The 19,999-nt window shown below is 40.0% G+C and overlaps 1 protein-coding gene across 7 annotated transcripts in view; it reads left to right on the top strand.

Annotated features, from left to right (window-relative positions):
* NR3C2 (nuclear receptor subfamily 3 group C member 2) overlaps positions 1-19,999 on the top strand; it is a 229,481-nt gene that overhangs the window by 129,408 nt on the left and 80,074 nt on the right. For all 7 annotated transcript variants that reach the window (XM_064510794.1, XM_064510791.1, XM_064510790.1 and 4 more), the window contains exon 3: positions 956-1,095. In XM_064510794.1, the coding sequence (XP_064366864.1) occupies positions 956-1,095 (140 nt within the window). The remainder of the gene's footprint in view (positions 1-955; positions 1,096-19,999) is intronic.

Genomic DNA, 19,999 nt, shown 5'->3' with positions numbered 1-19,999 from the left:
AGGGAAAGATTCCCAGCCTTTCCGAGGCGTGGGAGGGATCCAAAGCTTTCTTCTCCTTTAATCTGGCACATTTCTCTGAGCATGCAGATTTTATTAGAGTGGCATTTCCAGTTCCCCAGGGAAGGAGGGTGGGAGGGAGGAGACTCACTGCATCATGAAATGTGAGTTGTTTTTGAAGAGCACTGTCTTTTAGAGCTGCCAATGGAAAATACTTCCTAAAGATATCTTCAGAGAGTCATAGTTAAAAACCCAACAAGAAGAGTACCCCATGTTTTAACAATGTGGTACATAGTTGAAGCTGGGTTCGCGAGATGCGTCACTCTGTAAAACTTCAGAATGTTTTCCAAACCTCCGACCCTTCTTTTCTGGCACCTGTGGTACTACAGAAAGGTGTTATACGCTTGTAGAACATAAGAATGCTTCAGAGCTACTTCAGAACGCAAGCTGTTCAGTTACAGAAATAGTCGATACAAGCTCAAGGACCATTGTAGTAAGCCAGGATGCAAACAAGAGTGTGCCTACCACCTCACTGCGCTACTTCATAAAATTGTCGTAGCAGTTTTATTATGGATATACCTTAACTATAAAGGCTTGAGAGAAAAATAAACAAACAAAGCAAGAAGAAAAAGAAAATTTGTAGTTATGTGGTCATTGACAGAGTGGTTTGTTTTTGTTCTTTATTTCCAGTTTTAATCATCTGCCCTTGTGATAACTTCTCGTATTAACATTGATAGATTATGGACGTTTTAAAACAGCCTAATTTACTAATCGAAGCAACTCATGTTTTCAACCAGTCTTTGTCAGAAAGAATTGTGGTCTCCTAATTGTTAGGTACTCTGAGCAATGTGCCTGTTGTAAATTCTTAACTGAACTTTGCATTATGGCAGGTGTGATTTGAAATAGTCATAACTGTTTTGTGTTTTTGTTTTTGTTTCCTTCCCCCCCCCCCCTTTAGCTCTTCATTGAGAAGTGTATCAACTGGATCTTCAAGACCTTCCAAAGTGTGTTTGGTGTGCGGAGATGAGGCATCTGGATGTCATTATGGGGTAGTTACATGTGGCAGCTGTAAAGTTTTCTTCAAGAGAGCAGTAGAAGGTAAAAAAAACAAAAACAAAAACAAAAAAAACCCCACACAACCCCCACCACCACCAAAAATGAGACAAAATATGTGTGGAGAGTTTTTTACACACATGCGCACACACATACACAGACACACGTTTCTGTAGGTTTTCTCCTGTCGATAAAGTTCTGTGTTATTAATATGAAAGAAGAATATTTGCTGAATGGACTCCAATTACATGTGGTATTACAAACGTAGCATATGCTGTGATATTTTCTAATGTACACCTTTTTGAAATAATGTATTGTTTCAGTTTATGCCACTACTTAATCAAGACTCTGCTCCTTCACCCCCTATCTCTGACTCTTTAAAATTTCTGTTGGGCATGAATACAATTGATGTAAACATACTCCTGCCTCTCCTATACCAGAGGATGAATAGGGATGTCTCATCATGCTTTGACAGCCTTTTATGGCAGCGCGATTTGCTCAGGTCAGTTATCTACCTGTGTGTACCTCTGGTGCTTTGGACTCATTTATTCTTCTGTTTATCTTTTGGCAAAGGAGAAGTGGCTTTATGGTACTGCAGTGGCTTGGTAAGGAAGCAGGAATTGATCATCATATATTTCTTAGAGATGGTGATGCTCTGCTCCTTCAGTAAGGACTAGGACTTTGTATTTAAATAGCTTTGTCATCACACAACTGCTTAGCTGACATCTCCCTATTCTATGTTAGTTATGGCATGGCAAGTCTTCCCTGGGTGCCGTGATGGAGGGAGGTCAGTTAAGATTACTTAGGGTGCTGCAGGACACCTCGTGGGGTTTGCCTCTCTGTGACTTGGGGTATTAAGGTAGAAGAAAATGTTTTACCTTTAGAGACTTTGTAAGTAACTTCTTCAAGTGATGAAAATAAGTTTTTAATACGTGATTAAGAGTTCATGATACGTAAAGAGCGTAAGTACTCTTTACATAAATACTATTTACATAAATACTGTCTGGCTTTTTGACATCTTTGCTCTTGAGATATTCTTATAAACCACTGATGAAGCAGACTATATTTATTCATTTATTTTGATGAAGACAAAAATTAGAAGGAAGAAAATAGGTTCTTAACATGGTGTTCAGCTTGTGCCCTGAGAAGAGAGAGGCAGTATGTGATGTGATGAATTTCTTCTGTGGCTTTTAAATCTACTGATAGCAGTAAGGATTTATCTCTCTGTTAAGGAGACCTGGAGGACTTGGGGATACACTGCATCAAGTCCTCATGTAATATCTACCCTTCTATCCTCAAAAAATGTCAAACTAATTGAAATAAACTTCCCAAGGTTATAAAGACATGGAAGAGGTTCCCCCCTTCTGAAAGCGTTTTCTCTTACTGTTGTGCAGTAGCTAACCTTAATGCTCTCATTCCCTAAATTCTGGCTTAAGTTTTTAGTGAGTTAGTGTATGACATGAACTGGAAAACTTGATTTAGTTTTACTGATTTCCTCCTTGTGCCCCCACCCCAGATCTTGATGGATGGGCATTAGGACAGACAGGTCTAAGTTCATCTTGGATATAAAATAGGCATGATGAGAGATTTTTCTGTCTTTTTTTGGTTTGTTTGTTTGAACGCACTCATATACGCCTAGTGTGTGAGGTGATAGCACCTTTTGTTAGATTTCTTCCTCCTTCCCTGCCTTCCAAGAAAGCTTCCTTCCCAATCTTAAGTCACTGTAATTTCAAGGTCTTATTTCTGTACATTTGCTGCCTTTCTCACGTTTGATGTCCTTTCTGCGATAATTTGATAGATATCTGTATCCTACTTTACAGAAATTTATGAAAAAATCTGGAGGATTCCCTTTAGGAGATAACAAAGTGCTAAGATTAGGTTTTGACATCTCAGAATCTAAAATTATTAGGAGAGGCATAAAAGTCTGTCTAAAAATGTAGTTGTTATCAGTAATTACTGAAAGTTTACCAGCTCAGCAAAAAAAAAAGAATCCAACCCCCCCCCAATTCTGTTTTCCCTAACGATTGAAGATTAAATTGGTATAAAATGCATTTTTAGAATTATTATATTCATATATGGGTTCCAAGCTGTGGTATGTGAACACTGCCTAGGCAGCTCCTTGATATGCACATGACTGTGAGCTTTTGATGTTGCCAGTCATGGTGGTGTTATGCCAATACTGCAAGCTTGGCACGACTTTTCTGTATTTTTATATATGTTTCAATATATATATGTTTCAGATAAAATTATTTGGAAATGTTTCTGTTTGTATGACTCTTTCAGTGTTGGTAGAACAGGGCTTGATACAGTTCCGTAAAATGTTGCATTTCAGCTTCAGTCTTCCTATGTTTTTTGTCACCTTTTTAAAGGTTCTTTTGGGATTCCACAAGTCATAAAGTTGAGCATGAAAGTAAGCTGTAGAATATTAGCAAGAAAAAGTTAAAGGAATGAAGAAATCGTACTCTTTCAAAAGTGGCCTCCATCTACAGTTTTTATCAAAATGATAGCTAAATTTCATGCCATTTTGAACAGAATAACTCTTGTCCCTGAAGAGGAGAAGCCTTTTTGTTCATCACTTTCTGCTGGTTAAATGAAGGTTTTATTTATTTTATTTTAGAAAAAATATATACTGGTAGGCCTTCAAAAGATTCAGTGGGATGGAAATCATGGGAGAGAGCAGCTGGTGGTCAGGTGGAAGAACAAGGAGGGTGGATAGAAATGGTGTCAAAAAGCATGGAAGGAAACAAACAAGGAAGAGCATTCCAAATCTGGGAATCATGTTCTCAGTGGATCTTATTTTTCTGGACTTACAGAAAATGTATTAAATTTAAGAGAAGGAGATTTCTAGGCAAAGAAGTATTAAAATGGGTTTATTGCTGACAGTTTTAAGTAATTCAGACAGAATTCATTGCAGGGATGTAAATTATGGAAGTGCAAAATTTTGGTATCAAATAAGCTTGAACTTTTTGCTGAAGTGGCTTGATGAACAGGAGTCTGGTATGAAAAAATGTGACAGTGTCATTAAAATAAATTCAATCTGCCTTGCGAATACTAAAGTCCTTTAACCACATAACTGTTGATAAATGCACACTGTAAGAGTTGAGAGACATTTCGGTGCATGAATTTAGATTTTCTGAAAAGGTAACTTGATTTTGAAATTTCCAAGGTTTATAATTTTTTCCATTGGAATAAGAATATTGTATGACTTTCTAAATTACAGACATTGTCCATCATAAAATTATTTCCACTCGATTTATGTTAAATAGTGGAGTCATATATTGAAAAGGTACTATAGTATGATGAAACCTAAAGCACCTGGCCAGTCTTATTTTCTCTCTATTTACACTGAACCAGCTTTCTCTAAGGAGAGTAAAGGCTTGAAGTCAGCAGTCGCAGCTGTTCTTGTGTATGCTTTGCATTTTTATTCTTCATTTGTTCAAGTTCCAGAGAAGCATGAAGTAATCTGTCCTAAATGAAAATTCTATTGCATTTTAAATCTCTGAAGTTAATCTTTTATTCTTCTTTCGGCCTGAATGTAAGAAAAGAGGAAGGCTTATTGTCATCTCCAAATGGTGCTAAAGGCTACAGCAAAAACGACTGTTGTCTTCCAGTTGTTTTGCTTATTTGCTGGGAGATTTATGACTACTTAAAATGGAGGAATTAACAGTTTGTCATATTAGTTGCACTGAAGCTTGTCCTTGTTTTCTTTAAATAGAAGGAAATGGTGTTCAACAAATTTCAGATTTTGTTGTTGATTTCTGCTCCAAAGGATTTGCATTAAGGCTAGTTCTGTTATTTTATATCAGAAATGTAGATCTCTTTCTGCCTGTGAGGTAGAAACATAGTCACAGAAGGAGGTTCTAGGGTTGCATTTCTTTTTCACCTGAACTTTTGTTGTTTGTCTATTTGAAGTAGGGGGAAATTTGGCTGAAGGAAGTTCTTTCAAAGTCTAATCTGATACAGTCTTATTTGAATGGCCTACTGAATATAAGAAATATGTTATGTGCACCTCCGTGAGCAGGATTGTAACAAAGAAATTGTACCTCTGCTGGATGTTTGAACAGCAGGTTATCCAAGACTTCCCTTCAATAGTGGAAGGGATGAAATTTCTTGTGTAGCAATCCGTAAAGACTACGCACAGCTGTGACAACCAAGACTGCCTCAAAGCTAGGGTTACGGAAAACAAGTGGCATTCTTCATTTGTCTCTGTGCCAGACCACTTTGAGAACACAGGAATAAAACAACCTGGGCAGCAAGATCCAGAGGCCCAACCCAGCAGTCGCTCGGGGCAGCTCTGAGGCTGCTGTGCAAGCAGCTGAGGCTGATCTTCTTGCCAGAACCAGAATGATCCAGTAACCTGCTAGAGAACCATCTTAGCATGAAGGATTGCAAACTGTTGCCTCCAAAATTCACTAGTAAATAAATTCAGTTCTTTGGTAAGCAAAGGCACTGCGCAGCCATTTAACAGTGGGCCAGGTACAGAATATCCCATGGATGGGGTTTTGGGGTTTTTTGTTTTGTTTTGTTTTGTTTTGTTTTGTTTTTTGGAGGTACTCTGTTGTCTCTCTTTCCAGAGAGCACCACAAGAGGGGAAGTGGCATGCCAAGCTTATTGTTTTTTTTCAGAAGCAGGTAATCTTACTATAGCTTTCCCATACGCTGTGCATAAAGAAACTTCCTGAAGTCCTACATCTCCAAGTAGGAATTAAAAGGAAATTAAAGCCTCTCTGTGTGTCTCCTAAAATTTTTTTCTGAATTGGGGTGGAAGAAATACGAGGCTAGGAGAATTTAAATGGCAGAATACCCAGCTCTTGAATAATTTGCTTAATTAGCATAACTTAAAGTTTTTATAAAGTATTCCTGATGAACAGAAAAGGCTTACTTTTTTGTCATTTAAAGAAAGAATTTTTTTTATGCTGTAGAAGCTGAATTGGAGACATTATAGAAACGTGTTTTCCGCACCATTTTGTAATGTGTATACCCATGGATTATAGGTCTGTATTACTAGAATTAATTATGTATACAGTTCTTCTCCATGGTGCTCTCTCCACTCTTCTGTTCATTCACTATAATAGAGTCAGTGTTTCTCCATCACAGGCTGCAATTTTCATTTTATCCACTTTCCTAAGATCAGTGACCTCTCTAAATTCAACATCACTCAGTGTAAATGTCCGTATGTTTTCATAGAAATTTCTGTGTGGGATTTGAAGTTGACTCTGTTCCTGACCTGTTGCAAGAATCTGTTTTACACCCTATCAAACAGCAATATTAGGTGAAGAGGAAGCAGATGGGTGATCTGCTGAGGGCAAGTGAGCTGGTCAAATTCATGCAGCAGCTGCTACTCTGCTTGATATGCTATGGTTAATAGGTGTAAAATAAAATTTAAAAAGATTAGTCTTTGTAGATTTGAAGCTGCCACCAGACTTCCATGCTTTCATAGACATAAAGACTCCCTCTTTTTCACTCTGGCAGGCAGTACTGCTCAGTGAAGTGAAGTCTTTTATTATTTCCTGGTCCTGATTGCCTGTAGTTACTAAGAGCTCAGAGTTTAGGAGGCTGGTAGGAGAAAGCCAGAAATGTTTGCAGGGGGACCCCAAAAAAGGGGAGGGGGGAGCAGGCAGCAAAAATGGTGACACAAACAAAGGAAAGCTTAATTAAGGATGGAGCCTGTATTACAACGGAATACTTGAAAGCCAGGGAGGAGTGGAGTGGGAGGAAGAGGTGTCTGTGTGACTGTTGGGTGTATGTGGCCTCCATGACAAACTATGATTGAAGCTCAGGAATAGATATGGAATATATGTTAAATATCAGATACAACACTAACAGAGCAGGTGTGTTCTGGTAATGAAAGGAGGTGGGTGGGAGGTTTGGGAGCCATCTAGGTCATACAGCGTCTTCATCTTAAAACTAGCAAAGCATGAGGAAGTTTAGCAGTGCCAGAGAGAACCACAAGATGGTTAATGGCTGGAGAAATGTTTTGAAGAAAAATACTGATATTTTACAAGGAAAGCTAGAAATCCACATGTGTTCTTTTCCAAAATCACTAGTAATTTCTCCTCCCCTCTGCTTCCCCCAAGACTTTCGAGTGTTCATAATTTTTTGGTTATAACTCTTATTTACTGTGTAAGTGGGTGTTGCTGGAGAGAGAGACAAGGATGAAAATTCAAATATGGGCTGCTGTCTAGCCTTGAAAAATGATAACACAGTTCTAGAAGGTCTGCATGCAACTTCTTTTCCCTCTGCACTATTTTGTTTGCCTTTATTCTTTGTTTCATGAATACTAATTTCTAGACTGTTTCATCTATAAAATAATATATTCAGTAAGTTATAGCCATCCTGTACAGGCAAATCTGCAGTAAACAGAAAATATATGTAGTGGTAGGATCAGTTTATTTTAGGTAATGGACTTCCATCACCAGAAATCCAAGCATCATGCAGCTTTTCAAGTATTTACTTCCTACATCCCTATAAGAGGGAGGTTTTGGCATTCTTATATTATGACAGGGAACTGAGATGCATGGTTTTTGTTGTTTGTTTGGTCCCCTTCCCCCCTCCTCACTCAAGGGCAACATTCTGGCAGATTGGTAGATCAGAGTCGTCACAAACCACAGGTAGGATGACTCTGTGAATGTATGCTAATTTAAGGCAGCCACGGACATTTTGGCTAACAAATGATCAAATGTCACAGCCATTAGTTTAGTGTCTTCTTCAATATTTCAACTTCCTTTTCTTTCAAAAGGAGTGGATTTTCTGTTTGTTGTATGGGGGAAGGTAAAGTGCTTCCTGAATATTTCATCTGTTAGGTAACAGTCAGTCCCAAGGTGGCCAAGCTACCTGTGTAACATAGTTATAGTTACACAAATTCCGTATCTTCTGGTGCATCAAGTATTTCAAGTAGATAGGGAAATATTCACACCATGATGGTACAAATGATGCTAGTAGTAGTCATATGGAGAATTGTATATACTTCCGGTCACCAGTGCATTAGACAGCTTCATTCAGAGTCAAATAAACATGTTAGGAGAGCTGCTGAAATGATCTGAGGAGTAAAAATTTATCCTATGTCAGGTGGCTAAATGCTTTGAGCCTTTTTTGGCTTACCCAAAAAGAGTCCAAGCTGAGACATGATTCCTGTCTATAAATATTTTACAGCGGAGGAATAGACACTTGAGCAGGAGAAGAATTTATTTTGAACTAAGAACTGTATTGAAATAACTGCAAATGGGTAGAAGTGTTATTATTTGATATTCTGAGAAGGTTGCAAACCGTCAAAACAGCTTTGGGAGCACTCTCCTAATAGGAGTCAGTAGGATTTAAATAGCTACTTTGGAATGGAGCATGAGAGAAGTAAGTGTGATATAATATCATTTGGTGGTCTGTGGTAGTAAAGCATAAGCCAAAGAGGTCTCTTCTAGTTGGTCTTGTGTTCTTCTGGTAAGACTGGGGAGTCAACCTGACTGCAAAAATGAATGAAACTGGAGTAGTAGAAGAATGGGTGAATCAACTGTGTTTTTTAGATACACCCCTTGTAGTGATGATAGATACCTTACACAGGGATACAGGGTTCTGCTTGTAAAAAATCAATTTAAAGTGCTCAGGTCTTCCATAAGGCAGAATTGCTTTGTAGTCATACAGGAAAATTTTGTTGCCTCAAGTTAGGTACAGTAGTTGAGGGAAACTAGTGCTAAAATGGAGGAGACTTCTCAGGCAAATCTGCTTATTTAGAGGTTGGGTGTTTTGTTTTGTTTGGTAATTGTTTTATTCCCATGGAGGTCTGTGTTTCTTCAGGTAGGCAGAACTTTTCTCCTGTATCTTTAGTCTCCTGTGATGACTTCTCTTGTTTTGAGTTGGCAAAAAAGCCTGCCCATCAGAAGACCTCGCGTTTAGTTATGTTTACTGATAACTCCCTTAAGCGGGAACCAGGCTATTGAGAAATCTTTTGTCATTGAAGTATAATTGCTCTGACTTCTTTGACACAGTGCTGCTACTGTTTTGCAACCCTAACCTAACACAATTTTAAATGGAAAACACCATAAGGTAGTATTCGTGCTGGAGTTTGCAATTGGACATAAATACATGTGCAAGATATCAAACAACATAAAGCATATCGGATGTCATAAAGCGTATTTAGACAGTTTAGCTCCTTATAGCTATTGTACTGATTCTTAAGAGATACCGCTTCATAAAATGCTGTTAGATCTACCTGCCTTCTAAATTTGGCAGTCCGTTGAAACACTGTTATAATTTGCACTTTTAGCAGAAAATAAAGGGGCCTGGTCGAATTCTACTTCCCTCAAGGTGCAGAAAATTTTTAGAGCCTGAAGAGATGCTCCCAGTCTCAAGTTAAGTAGCTAACAGCTGAAAGGGGATAATCCTGTAGGATGCCTTCAGTGAAACAGTGTTAGAAATGAGGAATTTTGCACTGTCATGACTGAAAGAAACTCCTAAACAGATAAAACCTCAAAATAACTATCTAGCTACATAAAGCCAGAAATGAAACACCTTTTTGTAACTGCTAATCCCACTCTAAATAAGAGGGTGGGGAAACAGCTTCCAGGCAAAAAATGAAATAAAATGTATATACCGATCTGTCTGTTATAGACTGAGGGAACAAGGCGTCTGCTAGCATCCTGGATATAAATAGAGTGGGAAAAGGTAATGGCAAATCTCCCACTTCCTTAAAAGAAGCCAGGATTTCAGCCTTTTTTGCAGCACAGTTGTAAACTGTGGAAGATTGTGAGTGCTTTTGTTAGGTTTGTAGTCTAGACTTAGTCTGTGTCGGTTGTGTCAGGGTTTTTTTATAGACTGTAGTGGGGCATGGTCAATGTTGAAGCTCACAGCTCTTTATCCCTAAGGAGTGGAAATTCTGAGGCAGCTCTGCAAGACAGAATTATCACCTGGTTTTAACCTGTAAAATTGTTTGGTCCAGTCTCTTGTGCCAGGTTGCCAGATCCAAGGCATTTGGAAAGGGAGTGTGAATCAGCCAGTGCATTCCCACCTTTCTCAAGGGTGATAATGATGTGCTTTTGCATGCATCTTGCACGCACTAAAAGCAAGCATAAAAGAGTCTTTTGTTCCAGTCTCTTCAAATGCCGGGAGAAGGGACAGGTTCTCCAGGAACTGGGCAGCTCCCGTGCTGCTGGTGCTGTAATGGGAAACAGCCCTGGCTGCAGAATTGACGCAGCAGCTTGGGTAACTGTTGAGGTGGCCAGTACATGAACTTTCTTAATAGTGTGTACGTAACCCGCGGTTGCAGTTGTGTCCACAGAATAGATGTAGCTGAAGCCTGAAACCTGTGTTGCAAAGCAAAAAACTAAATCGAATTTGTAAAAAGTAATCCTGGACCAACAGCCTGTGTGTATTCTATTCTAATTGTGGCACATGCATTAATAAACATTGCACATACACTGGGTTACTGCAGGTATAATTGTGGCCGTTTTGTATGCACAGGGTTGAGAAGGATTTCATCTGCATTTGCTGCTTTTCTGGTTGCTGAGTCAGGCAAGGCTGGGCCCTCAGTGGGCAAGGAGCCTTTTTCGCATTTGCCCCCTACTTTGGTAGGCAGGATGAGACATACAGGTGATCAAGGAATGGATTTAGAGAATAAGTCTGGGTATTAGAGGGTGATACAAAAGAGAAGAAAAGAGTGGAAATGAGAAGGGAAGGCTGTGACTGAGAAACTGAGAGTACAAGTGGAAGATTCAAAACCAGGGGGTGGCAGAAAATGAAACTGTGCACAGTAGGCTGGACAGCACATGAGAGTCCTTACAGGAAACTTGGGGTTCCTGCATGTTGCAGTCCCTGGGCAGCAAAGCCTGTTGATGTCCTGCTCTTGTGGCAATTCACAGAGAGCACTGACAGACTGTTTCTCCTCTCATTTCTAAGTGAGCATAGGGTTGTTTTGCCCTCCCCTACCCCATTCTGCTGATGTATGTGCATTTCTGTGTGATGCACAATGGTGGATTTCTGGGGGTTTGGGGCTGTTTCCCCCCCCCCCATTCCTCCCCCTCCCCCAGTTTGCATTTTAAAAATCTGCTGAAAAAATATTAAGGTTGCAACATCACAGCTAAATGTGAAACTAATGAATACTAGTGGCCTTATGTGGTCTTTGTTCATCTGCAACACATGTAATGCTTTCTAATTCAGCCTTAATTACACAGTCACATACAACTTCTTCCTTGAGACCTCTACCTTGTTCACTGAACAGACTGGATAGTGTTCAGGTAATGAACAGCTATTCAAAACTTTGTATTCTTCTCATTGCTCAATGTATGGTCCTGTGCCTTTACTGCTGCTTACTATTCATCCCTTGCTCTAAAGACATAATTATTCATTTCTTACAGAGTTTTTCTATGGCGTTCATTACTATAACATCTAAGTGCTTCACAAATATTGTTTAATTTATCCTTGCAATACTGGATAAGATGAGTGGTTATTACCCTTGTTTTACAATCAGGGAATTAAGACAGATTAGGTCCAAACATATCCACTGATCTGAGATTCCTTATTTATGATACCTAGGACCTTGCGGGGCAGAACTACTTGGCATTTTATGGCGCTAAATGTGTCCAAACTGCAATTCCCATTGACTTTACTTGTAGCCGTGATTGCTTAAACTGCTGCAAGTCAGATTGTGGATCTCAGGTTGCATATTCAGGAGACAAGGAGGATATAATTAGTGATTTCCTTGCTTATATTATAAAATAAGTCCATGAGGAGAAGGAGACACTACCAGTTCTCCATGGCACCATTCAGCATCCTGCATTGGCCTTCTCTTTCTCTCTCTCCTTGCCCCTCTTCTTTTTTTTTTTTTTTGTCTCCTCCTTTGACAGACTTAGATACTTTTTGTTTTCTATAGCAAGTGATCGTGGATTGCAACAGCAAGAGGCCCTTTGACTGTGTGTTCTGATTCATCCTAAATCATCTTTCGTACTATCCACAGGATCAGTTAGAGGTCTGGCAAGGGGATACAGAGGGCAAAAAAGTAAGGCATAACGTAATTAGAGACTTCTATTCATACATTGTGAGGGTCAGAATTCAGGTTTCTAAATGTTGTGAAGTCTGAGTTTTCTTAGCTATTTGGTGATTGCAACCTAAACAAGGTTCTTAGGTGGTCATCCTGTGTAAGAAATATTAATGATGGTGGTAGGTCATTCTTGGGAAAGCTACTTATAGCACTTACAGCTAAATAGTAGCAATTTACTTCAAGGTCTTAGGAACTGTGCTAAACCATTTGACTGAAGTGAATTTGGAAAGGTATAATCCAACTTCTACAGCACATGCTGATACTTACATTAGAGTTTATGTTAGGGTTTCTCAAATTAATCCTTCCTATCCTCTTTGTCCGTACCATATATCCCAACATGTTTAGTAGTACTTCATTTTTGAACCTTTTTGCTCTATAAATTCCAGGTACAGGTTACTGAAGCATGTTATTATGATGTGCTAATTTTCAATTTTGCCAAAGTTGTATGAGAGTTTCTTTTCAGAATATGTTGCAGATATTTCACTGTATAATTTGTCTTTTTAGAAGCTGCACTGAGTTCCTGTTCTTTGATCTCAAGCTTCTTCATGTAACATCTAAAACTGTGTACAGTATTTGTGTTCAGTATGGAAGGTGCACCTTACTCGCTTTTTACCTTTAGGGCTCTCAAGGGCTGTGCTAATGTGCATAGATTTACGAAAAGAAGCACCATTTTCTGTGGGTTAACTGTGTCTAGATTAGAGAGCATTATCATATAATCACAGAATTGCTGAGGCTGGAAGGCACCTCTGGATATTGTCTGGTTCAACCGCCCAGCTCAAAGCAGGGTCAGCTAGAACAGGTTGCTCAGTACTGCGTCCAGTCAGGTTTTGAGTATCTTCAAAGATGGAGGCTCCACAGTCTCTCTGGGCAACATGTTCCAGTGTTTGACCACCCTCGCGGTAAAAAAATATTCTATTAAATTTAAATGGAATTTATTGTATTTCAGTTTGTGCCCACTACCTCTTGTCCTGTGACTGGATACCCCTGAGATGTCTGGCTCCATCTGCCCATCAGTTATTTATACACATTGATGAGATCATGTTGCCAACACCAGGTGTGCAAACAGTTGTTGACCTGCAGGATCCCTCCACTCTTCTTCAAGCCCTTCTTCCTCACCGGCAGGATTGAGGAGACACCTGATCCCCCATGCCATTGGCCATCCCTACCCCCAGAGCCATATAGTCGCACTTGGTACTTTCCAGGACTCCCTTGGCAGTGTCGGTGCCCATGTGGAAGAGCAACAGGAGTAATAGTCTGAGGGCCAGACAAGTCTCAGCAGCCTCTCCACAACATCCTGGATCCAAGCCCCAGCAAGCAGCAAACCTCCCTAAAGGACAGGTCAGGTCAGCAGATGGAGGCCTCTGTCCGCTGCAGCCAGGAGCCTCCCACGCTGTTACACTCTGCTGCTCCTGGTGCTCCTGCAGGGCTCAGGTTCAGCCAGCTGGAGTGCTTTGTTGGAGAGAGCTGTCAGCCGCGAGGGCACGGAGCGTGTTCTGCGATTGCAAATCTTGAGTAGAGCAGAAGCCTTCCTCCTGCTGCCAGAAGTCACCTACTCCGAGCCATCACTGTGCTGGGCACCTCAGGCGCAGACTCTGCCGGCCCCTCCTCCGGCGCAGCTGGCGTTCAGGCTCTTGAAGCCATGGGGTCTCGGAGAAGATTTGGTTGATCTCTTTCTCATCCTCTCTGGTGCTGCACAGTCTGCTGCCCTCCTCCCACAGCTCCTTCATTGGTGACACAGTTCCTCAGTGAGCCCATGCCTCCTGTGGGCTAGAAGACTGTCTCCCGCTGCTCCAGCCTTGGCAAGAGGCCCCAGGCATCACATACTTTCCTAGTAGTGCTGATCTGGGGGATATTTCAAGTCAATATAGAAGTTCTAAGTAATTGAAATCATTAAATTTGACTATTTCACATATAATTTTTGATAGTTTTGTGCAAAATATTTGTGCTTTGGCAGTTGTGCTGTATTGTTATGACAAAAATAAATTCTGTGGTCCTACCTGAAAATATTTTGATGGCAAGAAAATTATGTAGTTGAGGTAGAAGCTTTTTTTGGATGGATGTTGAATATTTTCATTTGCAGCATTATTTAGTGGCTATGCTGTTGTACTCTCCTTCCTTTCTACTGCTGGTGCTGTGTTGCTTTTCAAAAGAAAATGATCTGCTTTAGAATTAGTTGATTGCCATCTAGAAAATGTCCCTGGCTCCAAAGTCTTTTTGTTCTATCAAATTGCTTTGCTTTATGCTGATGGGCTTTGCAATGTCACATCTACTAGTGGAAAAATAAATAGCTAAGACCAAAGGAAATGAGTGCAGGTGAAGAACAGCCAGGAGTTCTCCTACCAGACCCTGGTAAGCTGTAAGTGAAGCTCAGGCTTCTGCCTGGACCAAACCTAGATCTCCCACTGACTCTCAGTGCTAGTTAATTCATGGTCGCAAAAGAGAAAGAAAAACTAAAACTCTGCCAAGTCTGAATGACATTCTCCCTCTCAAGAGTGACTCCCATGTCTCCTAGCATGTTAATTTTTTAATTAAAAAAAAAAAAAAAGGTCCATGCAGACACTTCAGATTTTTTTTTTAACGGTGACCAGTGGCCAATAATAAGAGGAGAAAACTATAATGGAATTACTGTTTTAGACAGCAGATATTTGTGTATTGAAACTTTTTAATGACTCTTGACTGGAAAAGCAGATCTGACAAAATCAGAAGGGCTAAATAAATGCCTCAGGAAAAAAAGTGGAAAAGTTATATTTTAGAAAACAGAATGTAGGTTGACTTTCAAAAGTCACAGGGGAAAAAATTGCCAAAATAGAAATAGGCTCTGCAGTGTAAAGGCTGGAAATAGCCTCGGCAATATAAAGGCAAATATATTATTTTAAAATACAACATGAAATAAACATAAGACGTAACATAGCATATAAACATAAAATAAAACAGAAAACCAGTAAACATTGGGTTAGAACAATATTGGAACGTGAAACTTTTGATACTGTTCTTGCAAGATGCTACTAAAAGATGTTATTGTCATTTGTGTGTTACTGACTGTTCTGATAAACAGAATATTTTCAATTCCTATAATTTAATGTTTCTTACCTTTTTCCCAGAAAAGGTGCAATTACTATCAGCATTAATGCCCTTGAAACAGATTTCTACATCTTGTCCCATTTGCCTGAAGTTCTTTTTCATTCTTGCTGAAAACTGTATCCAGAATAATGGGATTCTCTCCACTGATACACTGTTCATGGCGTATTTGCATTCATTCTGGCTATTACCAGGCATAAGAACTAGAGTATAGTTTTCTCACTTGTACACAACTATTCATTTTACTTCATCTAAAAAATGGTTTATGTTGCATTGTAATATAGGAACTGATGTTTTGCACTTACTGTTGCAAAGCCCACTTGCTCATTTCTTTAGCATAAATAATGCGAGTCGTGTATTGGGATAGAAAGCTGTGGTTTGAAGTAAACATATGGCAAACAGTTCTTGCAACATCAGAACAGCTCTGCTTATTGCAGGGCAGGGTGATGGATGATATTAAAAATGATAATGTTGCTTTCTTAGAGACTGTATGATACTATGTGTGGGAACAGATCAGAAGAACTGAGCTATAACTTTTTCTAATGGGAACAATTTAAACTGCGGTTTGAAGTTTCACAAACCTTTTGCATACTCTGCACGAGTACTCTGCTAAGCCTTTGTTTTCACTAAGCTGGAACAACAGTTTTAAATTAATATAATTAATATAAAGCAAATACTTTCAAAATACTTTCAAAACTTGGCCATTTATGTAAGTTTTCTATAAACATTTTAAGAGCCTGATTTTATTATTCCATTTCTGAAAGGGTATTTTTCGTCTAGGGTATTTAGCTCTAGATGAGTATTATTATAGGTATTTTCACAGACTTGTGCTCTAACTTTTTTTTCTAACTGTAATTATATATTTGGAGCCAAGCATGCAATTATTTATTCATCCATTTTACCACATGGACATAGCAAATGGACTTGTGTTAGCCTGTACACCGTATCGTGCATGCAAATTCTACTCCCAACAATACTGCTTCAATTTTTGTAAGTGATAGGTGCTAATTTTCTCTGGTGTAACAGAAGGATAATGATGGACTATTGGGAAAAATTAATAAGTACTTCTTGTGTTGTATGCACTAGCATACTAAACCATATATAAAATTAAAAAATATGAATGAAGGACACTAACCTGTTTTAAAATTATAGTCTTCTGCTTGCAGTCTTGTTAGTAATAACCGTAAGAAAATATTCCTACACTGGTAGCATCATATTCTTGAATGAAACTACTACTATCCATCAGGTTGTTCATGGTTTGGGGCGGAGAGATTAATGACTTTAAATAGAAGGTGCACACTGTCCAGCAGTTGAATTCTAGACCTTCAAGTGCTTTAGAGAGCCTTGGGAGCTGCAAGTGATATTTCATATTCTGCTTCTTCTGCACTGTCATTATGCAGGTACTCTGTGCTGAATGTAGGGCAGTGGGCAATCTGTCAAGTACCATAGATATGTGCAGTAAATACAATTATGTGAATATTTTAATACAGTAGCATTGTGCGCAGCTTCCTAAAACAAATTAGGATGTTAGAAAATAGTGCAAGCTCTTGGATGCAGTGCACACTGAGCTGCATCTCTTCTTCTTTCACTTTTATTTTGGGAAGGAAACTGCTTTTACGTAAGAAGTTTAGAAAGAATGCCTACCGATTATTCCCTTTTAATTGTTCAGTTAGGAGGAGGAAGAAGAAATATGACAAGATCTTTGACTGACTGTTTGATAATAAAAGACCACTCATGGAAAGCCTATGAAAGAGCAAAGGATATAAAAATACAAGCAGAACAGATGTATTAGTATGTGCCAGAAGTGTTCTTTGATAAAGACACAACAGCAGAGCAGAAGAGCAGAGTTTTTTGAAGAGGATTTGGAGAGATTTGCTTATTTGAGCATTCCTTTTCCCATAGTTAGATGCAGGAGGGAGACAGATCTGAAGTATTGTCATATAATGCAGGTAGGGATATGAAGTGAACTAGTAGTCATGGTCCAAAATCTGAATGCAGGTGAATTTCTTTGAGGCTTCACTTAAAGTGAAGGTTGTCTGTCAACTGAAGAAGAAAAGGCAATCCTTAGAATCAGAGTATTGACACCCCGACAGGTGACAAATTAAGATTTTGCCTGACATCAGAAACAAAGATTTTGAAAGAGAGAAAAGATGGACCTCTGTTTTCCAGAAAGGGACGTGGAGCAGGCCACACATGTTTCTCCCATCCCAAAGATGAAGGTAACTTCTTACAGAGGGACTCTTCAAAGGTAATAAAGGAAGAACAAATTTAAAGAGAAGGATACATGCTCAGACAAACTTTTGCTGTTCAGTCCTGTCCTGACTTTGTCACAGAACGTGCTAGCATGTGCCATTTGTTCTGCATGTTATTTCCTTTCATCAGCTTTCTGGCTAGAAGGTCTTATAGGAGAAGGGTTTACAAGTAGCAAACTCATCAGAGAATGTGAAGCATATGTATGATAATCCAGGGGCTGCCATAATCCAATCTTAAGAGTCATAGAACTATATATCGGAATCTATAAAGGGGTAAAAATAGCAAACCTATCTCCAGAGGAGGGCAGTCAAAAGGGATTTGGGGGAGAGAGGTCTAAACGGAGTCACCTGCAGCAGTGCAACAGCTATTTTGGAGTGTTCAGTAGACTAATAAACTTCAAGATAAGTCAATCTGTCACCTCCATTTCTTTCTTTGAGATATGAACTTTTTCTCCCTTAATTCTCATGCAGTGCAGTTATTGTGTATGTTTACTGTTTGGTCACATTTATTGTATGTATTCATTTCCATTAATCAGCTGGTCAGGGGTTTTTTTTTCGTGTTATGTAAGCATACAGTACCTTCTGTTTGCTAGGAACCCTTGACCCTCAGCAGATCTGTGGCCTCTCAGTGGCTGATTAGCTGGCTTAATTTCGTTTTGTACAACTGTAACTAATGGCCGTTTAAAAGTGTCAGAAACATGGCCATGGGTTTCTTCTCATGCCTGACTGTATTTGTGAGCAGTGCATTAATCAGCACTCTCTGTCACGCTTTATTGCTTAATGATGAGGGTTAACTGACCACTTCCTAGGAATAATGAAAAACAGAGGTCGGTAATCACTGACTGAGCAAAGAGAGGATCTCTAGTGACTTGTCTTCAATCCACCACACACACAGAACCACTTTTATTCTTTGCTCCTCGGGCAGCAACAGATGTGTCCTCTGCACCGCTTAAACGTGAACACTTATCGTTAAAGTTTGTCTTAATTATAGATCAGTCCATGTCACATGTTTCCCTATTGAAACAATCAGAACAACTGAGCCAGTTACCTAATTAAAGCAATGTAATCATATGTGCAGGAAGACATGGTTTGATTTAACAAAATTTGTTTCAGGAGTGTGAAGTTATAGCCGTAATCGAATTGTAATGTGTGGATGTGGTAGTGGAGCTCCACAAACAAAACATATTTATGATGACTGAGTAATCCTTATCCTTTCGAAACACCGTGATTTAATTTGTGTGTGCTGATACCGTAACTGACAATGTGCCGCTAGTTTACCTTACTTGCGCATTTTGATGAAATTGGTTCATAAGTCCATGTTAAAGAATATTTTGGAACAGTTTTAATGCAGTTGGTAGGCTACTACTGTTATTAGTTTGTGTAAACTTCATGTGTGGGGGGAAATATGCTGTTTGTCACGATGTGTGGCCTCACCGGCCAGTGGGGTGCCCACGCCAAGGCGGGTGGAAGACAGGCCCTAGTCCGAAGGGGCCAGGCAGTCAGTATGTACATACTGGGGTGGCCAGCTAATATTTGCCAGATCAGCTACAGGATGCGCTTCCCTTTGCCAGCCAGCCAAACGCGTAGGGGACGTGGGGGTGTATGAAGGGGCTGGACTGTGCAGCAGGGTGTAGGAACACAGACTATGTTCCTCCAAAGCTGCTCTGCTTAGTGATTAGGATGTGAAAGCTCCTTTTCTTGTTACTACAAAGTTTAGGAAAGCAGAGAATATAAATTAAATGTCAATGCTGTTATCATTTTCTAAGGCAAATATGTATTTGAACTTCTGAAGCTGAACTCTTGGTTGTAAGGGAAGTTTTACAGTCTCCCCTGTCAGCACAGTGTATCAGGTGGTCTGGAGCCCCTGCAATGTCTTCTGCACTACCTTACCGGAGCATGTAGACTGAAGGGGTAGAGGTGAAATGGGATATGTCTGGGACGTTCCTCCATCACAGCAGCACTGGTCTGCCACAGCAGTACCTGACGTACCGCTGTCAGGCGGCTGGTGTCATAGTGCAGCTGTCCGGAAGAAATAACCTGGGGGTTCAGTGGTGTTTCTTGGAGCCTTTCTTGCATCTATGAGTCTGTGTTGCTACCACTAGCTGTTTTCCCCACATGCACAGAGAGCAGCAGAGGTGGCATGACGCCTGTTGCAGGCTCATCTGCTGAGACAGGCCAGCCTCAGTGAACGATGGGGCAGTGACAGGCCATGGGCAGAGCAGGGGTTACCTGCAGCAGACCTGGGAGCTCTGAGCTGCAAGCTGGTGTTGAGGGGCAGTGGCACTGGTCCCCGGCTGGCTTCCTGGCAGCAGAGACCAGGTACTCCTAGCCAGCTGGTTGTCAGCCTCTGTGGAAAGCAATGTCTCTCAAAGGTGCTAAACACTTGGAAAAATCAGGTTGCTGAAGTAGCAAGTCAGGCTCAAGATGTTAATAGGTACTTTTTGGCTTCACTTTCCAATTTGTAAAGTAGAGATGGCTGTGCCATCTTCTAGGGGAATCGAGTTTTAAGGTTTCTGTGTTCAACGTTAATGGTATAGAGAGAGGTAGTGTCTCAACTTTCTGCCCCCAAGCAATTTTCTTCTTAGCTGTTTCTG

The sequence above is a fragment of the Dromaius novaehollandiae genome, chromosome 4 (assembly GCF_036370855.1).
Source record: "Dromaius novaehollandiae isolate bDroNov1 chromosome 4, bDroNov1.hap1, whole genome shotgun sequence".
Classification (NCBI taxonomy): Eukaryota; Metazoa; Chordata; class Aves; order Casuariiformes; family Dromaiidae; genus Dromaius; species Dromaius novaehollandiae.
Note: the sequence above shows the minus strand (reverse complement) of the source record. Positions and strands in the feature narration are given on the sequence as shown.